Source organism: Lampris incognitus, chromosome 7 (genome assembly GCF_029633865.1).
Source record: "Lampris incognitus isolate fLamInc1 chromosome 7, fLamInc1.hap2, whole genome shotgun sequence".
NCBI classification, from domain to species: domain Eukaryota; kingdom Metazoa; phylum Chordata; class Actinopteri; order Lampriformes; family Lampridae; genus Lampris; species Lampris incognitus.
In genome coordinates this window covers 46709517-46722089 of record NC_079217.1, presented here as the reverse complement: position 1 = coordinate 46722089, position 12573 = coordinate 46709517, and the positions used below count along the sequence as shown (strand labels likewise).

At 44.5% G+C, this 12573-nt stretch overlaps 1 protein-coding gene across 1 annotated transcript in view; it reads right to left on the bottom strand.

Moving 5' to 3' along the window:
- nf1a (neurofibromin 1a) overlaps window positions 1-12573 on the bottom strand; it is a 316227-nt gene that overhangs the window by 17753 nt on the left and 285901 nt on the right. The window contains exons 46-49 of the mRNA XM_056283131.1: window positions 9896-10036; window positions 9524-9650; window positions 9030-9161; window positions 8726-8861 (exon numbers count right to left, since the gene is read on the bottom strand). Coding sequence (XP_056139106.1) covers window positions 8726-8861; window positions 9030-9161; window positions 9524-9650; window positions 9896-10036 — 536 coding nt within the window. The remainder of the gene's footprint in view (window positions 1-8725; window positions 8862-9029; window positions 9162-9523; window positions 9651-9895; window positions 10037-12573) is intronic.

Below are 12573 nucleotides of genomic sequence, written 5' to 3'. Positions count from 1 at the left end.
CAAGGTTGTCCCTCAAATCATGGATGTGCAAAGATACATGGCTGATGATTCTGATTCTTCTGATCTGTCTATCTATCAAACTGGTCTCTCTCTCTCTCTCTCTCTCTCTCTCTCTCTCTCTCTCTCTCTCTCTCTCTCTCTCTCTCTCTATCCCTCTGTCTCTGTCTTCTCTTTGTTTCTATGTATCTATGTGGCTTGTCTGCTGTCAGTCTATCTATTTGTCTGTCTACCTATCGATCTATCTATATGTCTAAAAGCCCATAGAAAACGTCTTCTCTATGTGTGCATCATCATGGCAACATGGCAGGTGTTTTTGAATGCCCTTTAATTTTCAAAACTCTTGTCAATGCATTTTTAAGGGCAGGCACCCTCTGAACATACGCTCATATCTCAAAAACTACACATCACACAGCTTGGATTTTTACATCGTCAGCGTCACAAAAAGTCGGCGAACAGTTTGATGAATCATGTCTCTGAATAGAGTGAGATTTGAGGACGTGACAGTGACATAAAAACGTCAGAAAGAATAATAATCTAATCTTCTCTTTGCTCTCAGTTAATATGGGAGTCAATGTGGCAGTTGGTTAGCGCTCTTGTCACTTTGAGGCTCTTCGAGTCGCAAGTCTAAGTCCGCTTGCTTCCATAAGAGTGTAAGAAAAGAGAAAACAAAAAAGAAAAGAAAAGAAGAGTAAGTGTAAGTGTAAGTAAAAGAGCGCAAGTAAAAGTGTAAGTGTAAGTGTAAATACTGTGCTTCTTGTCTACTAGATATAGTTTTTGAATGATTTGCATGAACACAATGAATTCATGTAATGGATTATGCCAGCTCCAAAAAGACAAAACCCTTTTGGAAATGAGCTTATGTAAACTGTATAGTGTCATTACCCTCCATTACATAACCGTCACACCACCGTGCTTTACTGACCTTCAATTGTAGGGCAGTCATTACCCAAGCAGAAGGAAGTAGCACTGAGTACTGCTGGATTCCCCTGCTTGATTGTTTTTCCTTTGCTATTTATGTGCCTAGTAATATCTGCTATCCCCTGGTGACAGCAAGCTTTTTTTTTTTACCCTACATACGGAGCACCAATATGTACTTACTGTCCCCTTTGTTATGAATGTCCATTTTGGGACCATTCATATTTAAAAGAGCACCTATAGGATGCAGCTCCGCACTGGGCTTAGGTATTCAGACCCTGTCTCCCGTCTTTCCTCGAGGGCTCGTCTATCTCCCTCTGCTCTAACATCTCAGGATATTCTCTCAGTCTTTCATGTTCTTCCTCTTGTGTCTTTTCCTGCTGCTGACCTGCTTTCTCAGGGTCACAGGACTTCTTGGGGGGCTGGTTAGCCACCCACATTGAGATGAGTCTTTTTCTTCCCTGCAGCTGTCTGTGACACTTTAGAAAACATCCTATACCAGACACCACAAACTTATTTATCAACTACAAGCAGTACCAGTCAAAAGTCTATATTATAAATAAATAAGAGAATCTGAGCTGAGCTGTCATTGACAGCCATGGTCTGTTTCTTTAGAAAACAACAAATCAGCTAGCGTTACCTACTAGGGATGTCCAGATGTTTGACTAATAACATGTTTTATCATGTTTTTAAGCATAGAACGATATAAATAAGTGCTGGAATGCTGCAATAACTTTGCTAACTTTGCTCTACATAGGCCAGCTCCACAACTTTACACAGACAGATCCTGTGGAACACCTGACGAATTTATAAAATTAGACAAATGACCATTGCACTTACCTTCTTCATGTAATTTGTTTCTCCATCCGTGCTCCACTCACGCTCAGGAGGTTAGTTGTTCGACCACAAAATTATCGCGATTGGCTGCTCCACCGGAACGCGCATCGCAAAGATTTGTTGTTGTACACACTGCTGTTTCTTCGCTTAAAAAGCAGACATTTTACATCGGAGGAAGCGAAGACAAAAAGTCAGCAAGAGAAAAGGCATGTGTGGCATGAAATAGTTGAGATCTGTCAACTGGATAAGTCTCACGCTCAATGCATTGGAGCTGGCAGCCCTGCAGCCAAGATAAATGCCATGACATCTTAAGGGTGTAACTCCGCATTTATACACCTAATTCAGTTAAACTAGCTCTCTAAAATTAAGTTATGGCATTTTGTTATAGGAGCCCTAGCTAACAAAATGTGAAGGTCTGTTAGCAAAACAGAGTTGAATGTCAAAAAAACAATGGATGAACTTGAGCATGGCAGTCCAAAGAAGCTGTGTGTCAACTGTATTGAAGAAATAATCAAAATTTGTATGAGCAGTAGCTAAAAAACAGTTTCAGTAGGTTTCAAAATGACAGATAATTCAACTCACCACAAGTTATGATTGTTATAGCAAAACCATTGGACAAAAAAAAAAAAAAAAAAAAAAAACACTAAATGGGCGTCCGGGTACTGTAGCGGTCTATTCCGTTGCCTACCAACACAGGATCCCGGTTTGGACCCTGGTTCGAATCCCCGTGTTGCCTCCTTCTTGGTCGGGCATACCTATAGACACAATTGGCCGTGTCTGCAGGTGGGAAGACGGATGTGCGTATGTGCCCTGGTCGCTGCACTAGAGCCTCCTCTGGTCAGTTGGGGCACCTGTTTGGTGTGGAGAGGGGGAACTGGGGGGAATAGTGTGATCCTCCCGTGCGCTACGTCCTCCTGGTGAAACTCCTTACATTCAGGTGAAAAGAAGCAGCCAGTGACTCCACATGTACCGGAGGAGGCATGTGGTAGTCTGCAGACCTCCCTGGATTGGCAGAAAGGGTGGAGCAATGACCAGGATGGCTCAGAAGAGTGGGGTAATTGGCCAGATACAATTGGGGGGAAAAGGGGGGAACAACACTAAATGAAAATAGTATCTCAGAGTTAATTTCTGCTCATATGTACCAACTTTGGTTAAGATTGGAACAAGTCTTGCTCAGTTACGGCAATTATTGTACAATAGGCCTCACCAACAGTATTTGAAAGCCCAGTAAACCAAAATGGAATCAAATATCAAAATGCATGGATTACTTGTGTATGTGATGTCCAACAAGGCCGTGTGCCATATTTGGCGAAGACTGGATGAAATTTTGTCGAAGTAGTAGTGAAAAAAGGTTTTATTAATTTTCAAAACGAGGGACAATTTATTTCTCTGGAAGTGGGCATGTTTTATAAAGATGGATGCGTCATAAAGAGAGGAGTACAGGGAATTCTAATTATACTACTGTGACAAAGGTATTTCTATTCAAACTTGAGAAGGCTGCTAAAGCGTCGCCTATGAGCGTAATGATGTCAACTATTTTCTGGTTGCTCAGAATCTATATATGTACTAGTTTACCAAGTTTAGTCAAGACAGCAAATTATATAGCACTTTTCTAAATACTCAGATGCTTTACATCAGAGGCAAAAACAGATAAGCAAAACAAAACTGTAATAAAGGTCCACGGCCCTGCCTGGAGCTGTACCCGAAGAGGGAGCACCAAGGGCGGGCGGGCGGGCGGTGTGCCCTCGACAGCGGGGCAGGGTTAGCTAACTGCTAGCCCATGCAGACCAGCAGTTCTGACAGTCATCCTGGCTGGCATTCGCTCTCTGGACAGGGATTTTTTGGACTGTGTTGCACTGAGTGTGGGGATACTCACAAGTCCCCGGTTGAGCACCACCATGTTGGAGTTCTCCCCATGGAATGAGAGGGTCGCCTCTATATGACTGTGAGTCACTGGGGGGAAGGCTCTGACTGTTGTGTGTGCTTATGCACTGAATAGCAGTTTGGAGTATCTGGCCTTCTTGGAGTCTCTGGGTGGTGTCCTGGATAGGGCTCTGCCTCAGGACTCTATAGTTCTGCTGGGGGACTTCAATGCTCACGTGGGCAATGATGGAGAAACCTGGAGGGGCCTGATTGGGAGGAGTGGCCTCCCCGATCTGAACCCGAGTAGTGCCTTGTTATTGGACTTCTGTGTGAGTCATGGATTGGCCATAGCAAACACCATGTTCGAACATAAGGTAATTCATAAGTGTACTTGGTACCAGAACACCTTAGGTCGAAGATTGATGATAGATTTTGTGGTCATATCATCAGATCTGTGGCTGTATGTTTTGGACACTCAGGTGAAGAGAGGAGCAGAGCTGCCAACTGATCACCACCTGGTGGTGAGTTGGATCAAATGGCGGGGAAGGCTGCCAGACAGACCTGGCAAACCCAAATGTGTAGTGAGGGTGAACTGTGAACATCTGGCGGAAGCCCCTGTCCATGAGGTCTTCAATTCCCACCTCCGGAAGAAGTTCTCGTGTATCCCGAGAGAGGCTGGGGACATGGAGTCTGAGTGGGCCATGCTCAAAGCCTCTATTATAGATGTGGCAGGCAGGAGCTGTGGTCATAAGGTCATTGGTGCCTGTCAAGGTGGCAACCTAAGAACCCTCTGGTGGACACCGGTGGTGAGGGATGCCGTCAGGCTGAAGAGGGAGGCATTTCAGACTTGGTTGGCCCAGGGGTCTCCTGAAGCAGCAGATAGGTACCGGGAGGCCAGAAGAGCTGCAGCTTCGGCGGTCACGGAAGCAAAAACTCGGGAGTGGGAAGAGTTCGGCGAGGCTATGGAGGAGGACTTTCGGTTGGCCTCAAGGAAGTTCTGGCAAACCATCCGGCGACTCAGGACAGGGAAGACGGGCTTGAATCAGGCTGTGTTCAGCCGGGGAGGGGAACTGTTGACCCGGACTGGGGATGTTGTCGAGCGGTGAAAAGAACACTTTGAGGAGCTCTTGAACCCAGCTAACAAGTTCTTAGTAGAGGAGGTAGAGTCTGAAGACTCAGAGGAAGCACCATCCCTGGTAGAAGTCTTTGAGGTAGTTAAAAAGCTCCTCGGTGGCAAGACGCTGGGTTTGGATGAGATTCGCCCTGAGATGCTGAAGGCTCTGGACATTGTTGGGCTGTCTTGGCTGACACACCTCTTCAGTGTCGCGTGGAGATCAGGGACAGTACCTGTGGAGTGGCAGACTGGGGTAGTCGTTCCCATATTTAAAAAGGGGGACCGGAGGGTGTGCTCCAATTATTGGGGCATCACATTGCTCAGCCTCCCTGGGGAAAGTCTACTCTAGAGTGCTGGGAGGAGGCTCCGACCGATTGTTGAACCTGAGATCCAGGAGGAATAATGTGGATTCCGTCCTGGCCGTGGAACAACGGACCAACTCTTTACCCTTGCGGAAGTGCTGAGGGGGGCATGGGAGTTTTGTGGACTTAGAGAAAGCTTATGACTGTGTACCCCAGGGCACTCTGTGGGGAGTACTGCGGGAGTATGGGGTACTGGGGCAGTTGCTACAAGCCATCCGGTCCTTGTATAACCAAAATCAGAACTGTGTCCGCATTCTCGGCACAAAGTCAAACCCGCTTTTGGTGGGTGTTGGACTCTGCCAAGGCTGTCCTTTGTCTCCGATTCTGTTTGTAATATTCATGGACAGGATCTCAAGAGGCTGCCGAAGTGAGGAGTGTGTCCGTTTTGGGAACCTCAGAATTGCATCTCTGCTCTTCGCAGATGATGTGGTTTTGTTGGCTCCATCAGAATGCAACCTCCAGCGCACACCGAGGCGGTTTGCAGCTGAATGTGAAATGGCCGGGATGAGAGTCTGCACCTCCAAGTCTGAGACCATGGTTCTCTACCAGAAAATGGTGGATTGCTCCCTCCAGGTTAGGGATGAGTTGCTGCTTCAAGTGAAGGAGTTCAAGTATATCGGGGTCTTGTTCACGAGTGAGGGTAGGATGGAGCGGGAAATTGACAGGCGGATTGGTGCAGCATCAATAGTAATGCAGATGTTGTACTGTACCATTGTGGTGAAGAGGGAGCTGAGCTAGAGTGTAAAGCTCTCAATTTACCAGTCAATCTTCGTTCCAACCCTCACCTATGACCATGAGCTTTGGGTAGTGACCGAAAGGGTGAGATCGCAGATACAATCGGCTGAAATGAGTTTCCTCCATAAGGGGGGCTGGGCTCAGCCTTAGAGATAGGGTGAGGAGCTTGGACATCCGGAGGGAGCTTGGAGTAGAGCCGCTGCTCCTTCGCATTGAAAGGAGCCAGTTGAGGTGGTTCGGGCATGTGATTAGGGTGCCTCTTGGGTGTCTTCCTTTGGAGGTTTACTGGGCATGGCCAACTGGGAGAAGACTCCGGGGTAGACCCAGAACTCACTGGAGGGACTACATGTCCAATCTGGCCTGGGAACACCTTGGAATCCCCCAGGAAGAGCTGGAGGGTGTTGCCCTACTTAGCTTGCTGCCACCGCAACCCGACCCCGGAGAAGCGGCTTAAGATGAATGAACTTTTGTTAACGACAGGACAAAGATATCTTTATGTCAAATTTGGTGAAGATTGGACTTAATTTGTACGAGTTACAATGAAAAAATAATTGTAAGAGATTTAAATGAGATGTATATTCTTGTAAATTTTTCATGGTACCTCAAGGCCCTTGTGTGTACATGTGTACCAAATATCGGAGGAGACGTGGTTGTCGGCAGCCATTTTCAGGACAGTCCAGTTATATTGTGTGCTAAACTTGGGACAAATTTGCATGAGTTATAAAAAAAAAAGGCAGAAAAAAAAAGGCAGAATATCTAGTCAGACAGAAATGGTGTTGTCTATACTGCGAAATGCACACTGAGCCAAGGAATCCAGAAGAAAAGGAAATTTGTCTATATGTCTTAAGCTTTAGAAGTTATAGGCCAAAATGTAATAGGTGTTATTACAGCCCAACCTGTTGGTTGGATTTTTTCTTTTTTGCCTGAGTAATGTGGGAGTAACTAAAGCTATCTGCTAGGTTTGGTGACTGTAGCTCTTACAGTTTCTGACCTACAAATACTTTTAGGGCAGAATAAAAAGCAGCATAATAGTACTGCTACTAATAATAAATATACACCTGCGTGGCAATTAGCAGTTGCAAACACCTTAAAAGCCCTGACGCAATAGTTTTTTTTTTGGGGGGGGGGTGCTTTGTCTTTGTGTTAAGGCAGCATGAGTCAGAGCACAAGAATTTCATTGTATTCAAAAACACCTGACAATAAAGTTGAACGTGAATTTGTTGTGGATCAATGTGCAACTGTGATCCATTTGGCATGTTTCACAAATTCTTATACTTTTAGGATAGACAACAACATTATAGCTACAATTGCCATAGAAGTGAATGGGATTCCAAAGACTTAATTGTATTTAATAACTCAAACAATATGTCGGCCTATGGATGATTGATCAGTATACAATACTGAACATTTTGCAATTGGAATGGTTTTTTACTCTGTATAATGACTGACATGTAAATGCAGTGGATGTCTATGGCCAATCAAAATTATGATTCTGCTTTAGCGCTACCTATTGACAAAATACTACAAAATGTTTCATGGTACTTCAATGCCCTAGCATGCACATGTATACCAAATTTGCCTGAGATGGTACATTATCATCATTGGCGGTCACTCTTGGTCAAGTATGATTGTCCTCCCTCTGGGTCTCTCTGAGTCCTCAGGTGGGTTTAGAGACCGATCTTGGAGCTGCATTATGGGAGGATGCCTGCACATGACAGCTTTTTACATGGAGTGGCTGATGCGCCTGTAACCACCACATGGTCCTTGGCAGGGGGTGTCCAGAGTCCAATAGTATGGAGAACCGAGATGATTGGAGACCACCTCTGTTGCAGCCTTCATCCGCCTTCACTGCTGTTGTGACCTGGAGACATCTTCTGCCAGTTCCACCGTTGAGGTCTTTGTTGGATCGAGCTTTGTCTAGAACCTCCCCCTTGACCAGTTCACTTTGGGTGACCCTACCAGAAGCCAAGCTCCGGACGGCATAGCTCTTGGGATCATTGGTACACACAAGCTTCTCCACCACGGCAAGGTGGCGATCCAGGAGAAGTGAGATAGTACAATGCATGTATGTGTTATGGAAATTTTGGTTTAACAGGTGTCATCTTCAAAACTTGAAAGCTAATTATAGAAAAAAGGTAAGAAATATATATATATATATAAAAAACAGATCAATATATTTTTTTCAGCACAGTCCAGATATGTTGTGTGTCAGAAGATAAGGCTAACTTTGTGGGAGGTATAACAAAAAACTTTAAAATTTTAAAAATGGCAAACAACCAAAAAATAGATATGGCCATGGCCATGGTCTATTGAGAGATGCAGGATGAAACAACGAATGTAGCAAAAAAAAAAAGTTTCTATAGTTAATTTTCACCAAGTTATGGTAATTTACAACTCAAAAGGTTCCTATAGCACCACCGATGGGCACCACTTTTTGTATGAGCCCTCATTGTCCACTTCTTGTTTCTATTTTCTAGAAGTCTATAGAAGTCCTTAGTAAATTAAATATCTGGAATTGTGAGCATACAAATTACAATGGACGGACAACATACGCAAAAAAGAGTAAGTGTTCCACCCAACGTCCCGAGTACCTCCCTCCAAAAACAAACAACCCCCCCTCCCAACCCCCCCAAGACATTATGTCGCAAGGCTTACTTACCAAGGAGCAGTTGTGCTCAGTTGTACTCCATGGCCAATATGACAAAAAGAGTTGATATGCATTTTTGGCTGAAATCATTACATAAAGTAACTGTGGACCTCATGTCTGTGAATGTTCTCATTCACAGACATCATAAACGTATTGGAGCAGTCATTTCATAGCAGAAAAGAATGGTTATTTAAAAAAAGAAAACAAAAATACAGGCGATCACATGGCATCCCCCACTGTTCACAAGCTCACCTGCAACTGTGGTCAGCGAGGTGGCTGGAGTAGGTGTCCATGGGAACGGTGTCAACTGAGTGGTCCGAGAGCAGCAGTGATTTTCTGTGTTTGAGGCTACAGCGACTTCGAACCTCCTCAGACACTGTCAGCAACGCTGCAAACAAATTAAATATCAGGGAGAGATGGTAAGCCACTATCTGTCTCAAGCTAGCTGAACAAAGTCATTTTGGCATGTTTTAGTTTGGCCTAGATAAGCCTCAACACATCAGCTTATCCAAAATGGAAATCTTTTATGGATTAGCAGTTTGTTGATTAGATATACCTGCCAAATAAGCCACACTCTGGGTGTTGACTTCAAACTTGTCGCATTTCAGAAATTTGCTGATAAGGGCCAAAAGGGTGTGGAGGATACGCACAGTTCTCGCTACTGTGGTGGGAGATGGATGCCTGTAGCCTAGACACAGAGTTTATGAAAAACAGACTGAAACACAGATTCAACCACATTACTCTTCATCTTAACAACTGCTTGCTTTACTCATTTTAGAGCATTTGCACACAATTTATTTGACTCAGAAAAAACATCAACTCAGAAAAAACATCAAACAAGAAGTCGTGGTTTGGATGCCAAACTCTGTGTAATGCAAAGCTTAGACACGAACATGCCATTGCAGACAAATGTGGAGCATTGCATGAGATTAAATGAGTCTTGTAATTTGGTATGTGGCACGTTGTATCACTGTTCATCTTATTTGCCAACCTGTGAATAACAGCATGTTTGTGCAAGTCTTAATCAATGGCCCAAGTTCCTCCCTGTACCTTTGAGCAGGTGGCCCACTAGTGCAAAGTTGAAGTTGGAGCTGAAGTTAAGGCCTACAAAGTGATCCATCTGCTTACAGTGCCACTCTAAAGGTCGCCGGATCTCCATAAACACTTCCTCGGGACTCTGGAAAAGCATTAGCAAGGAGAGGTTAAATCAGAGACTTTTTTTTGTTTGTTGATTATCTGGTGTTGCCTCTGACAATTCCTAATGCATCAATGGTCATATGTATTGTTGTGAAATTGTCAAAATACTAGACTGAAACATCACTTACGAAACCCCTTCAGGAATGGAGATTAGTGAGAGCATCCAAATATTGGGAGTTGAATACAAGCAGTATTTTGGAGTATGTGTATGTCTTTGCAAGCTACCTTGTCGTTGAACACTCGCAGTGTGTCCAGTGTATGGAGGTTCTGCTCCAGCAGGGCGGTTCCCGCAGAGTACAAATTGACCTCATCTAGCTGCAGAACAGCTATGGCAACCCAGAACAGTGCCTTGTGCATGGGCGACTCCTGTAATGAATTGTGGGAAACAACACCCAAAGAACTGATTGGTGACAGTGAGGTTTATTTACTTTATTATTCCATATATATACTTTTTTAAATATACTTTATTATTAGTCCCCATGGGGAAATTCTGATCTGCATTTAACCCATCCTAGCTGTGTAGCTAGGAGCAGTGGGCAGCCGTCGTGCAGCATCTGGGGACCAACTCCAGTTCTTTTCCCATTGCCTCTGTCAGGGGCACAGACAGGAGTATTAACCCCAGCATGTGTGTCTTTTTGATGGTGGGGGAAACTGGAGCACCTGGAGAAAACCCACCGCAGACACAGGGACAACATGCAAACTCCACACAGAGGATGACCTGGGATGACCTCCCAAGGTTGGACAACCCCCGGGGTTCGAACCCAGGACCTTCTTGCTGTGAGGTAACAACGCTACCCACTGGGCCACCATGCCGTCCAAAGCCACCGTGCTGCCCAGGTGCCACTTAATTTATCAGGTTGACTGACACCTTGGTTTTATTCCTGCAAGCAAACTTACAGATAGATACAGTACCAGACAGCAATACTACAAGGAGAGTTTTTTTTAGTATTGCTGGATAAAATGCATGGGCTTGCTTAAAGTGTTGTTAAAGTAATTACTTGGTGGTTGATAAGGGGTTGCAAGGTGTTTAATAGTGGATTCTAGATGGTTGCGATCACTATGAGGCCTCAGCTTGGGCACTACAAGGTGGTTTTAAATGCATGACAAAAACAGGACAACACATAATAACCAGTATAGAACCCATAAAAACCTGAAAACAGCAAATCATAACCAACAGTTTAAGCTAGCTTAAAGGCTAGTTTAAACTTTCTAGTTAGCACTAGTCTGCTGCGGGAACAGATCATAGGTCTCCCCTATAACATGCATCCTATGAGTAATTTCAACCTTAAAAACTTGAATGATGTGATGTCTAACATGCATGTAATGTAAAAACTGTATAGGGAGATGCAGTGAGAAAGTTTCCAGAAGAAACAGAAGTATGAGCGATAACAACACTGAGCTCTGCGTAAAGCTGCATGAAGGAATTTGACAGCAGGAGGGCAAACAGGAAAACAGCGATTCCAAAACAGACACTCCCTACACCTTTTTCCTTGTCTCTCCCATCTCTTCCAAGAAGTTATGCCCACCTATGGTGGCTGAATATCAAACAGCGTGTGGTCCCTATCCATTCTATCAATGTTTTGGGCTGGAGAGTGCAGAGCGCTCGCTTCCTCACCTATCCTTGCTGAAGACAAGAGGAATGGGCAATAGTGTAAAGTTCCAGTTTAGGTTCTTTTCCCCATTTTTCTTCCCAATCATACCTGGCCAATTACCCCACTCTTCTGAGCTATCCCAGTCGCTGCTCCACCCCCTCTGCCAATCCGGGGAGGGCTGCAGACTACCACATGCCTCCTCCAATACATGTGGAGTGACCAGCTGCCTCTTTTCACCTGACAGTGAGGAGTTTCACCAGGGGGACGTAGCGCATGGGAGGATCACGCTATTCCCCCCAGTTCCCCCTACCCCCTGAACAGGTGCCCCAACCGACCAGAGGAGGCGCTAGTGTAGTGACCAGGACACATACCCACACCCAGCTTCCCACCTGCAGACACAGCCAATTGTGTCTGTAGGGATGCCTGACCAAGCCGGAGGTAACACGGGGATTCGAACTGGCAATTCCCGTGTTGGTAGGCAACGGAATAGACAGCTATACCACCCGGACACCTTCAGTTTAGGTTTTTGCCTAAAATGTCTAGCGAGGAGTTATTTTTACATCCAACAAAATAGTTAACAAACATCGTTGTCTTTGCTATGCTGGCCTATTCAGCACTATAATTGAACCTTTTTGCCACCAGTAGAGTGATTGGTTTTAGCTTTGGCTTTGTTCAACTGGTGGCCATGTGCAGCTAAACATGTTGCGGTAGCTGATCAGTTGTGAGAGGCTTGCCCATGGCTTTATAGGAGGAAGGCGTCTGATGAGAGAAGGTGAGGACTCAGCCAGACAGGGGGATGCCCTTTGCCTGACCGGCAAAAGAAACAATGTGCTACAGTTTAGATAAACTGTAGACTGAGGTGTTGACTCTCAGTGGGATCAACAGTACTGGAAATGCTTTCACATAACAGGGAGTAATTTTCTACACTGCTGTTGTTAAAAATACTGCTTACTGCAGTTTTAACAGCAAGCAAACTCAAAATAAGGACAGTATTTTTAGTTTAACTTTCAGTTAGAGTGTGCTTGCCTTCAGGTAGCCCACTAATAAAGCAAATTAAACAAATATTTTGTAGTTGCCATAATACATACAGTATACTATACTTTAATGTAACAAGAGATGGGTTTTGTAAATCATCCCCAACAAATGAATGCCATTCCCTTTGTTTGTCTTTATAGAATTTGAAGATGATATATTTTTCCCTAAAATGTACCCACATATTGTCTTATCCCTAGATCAAGACAGAATGTAGCATTCTATTCCTTAATGACACCAAGCAGTACTATTTCCATACATATTTGGATACACAATATC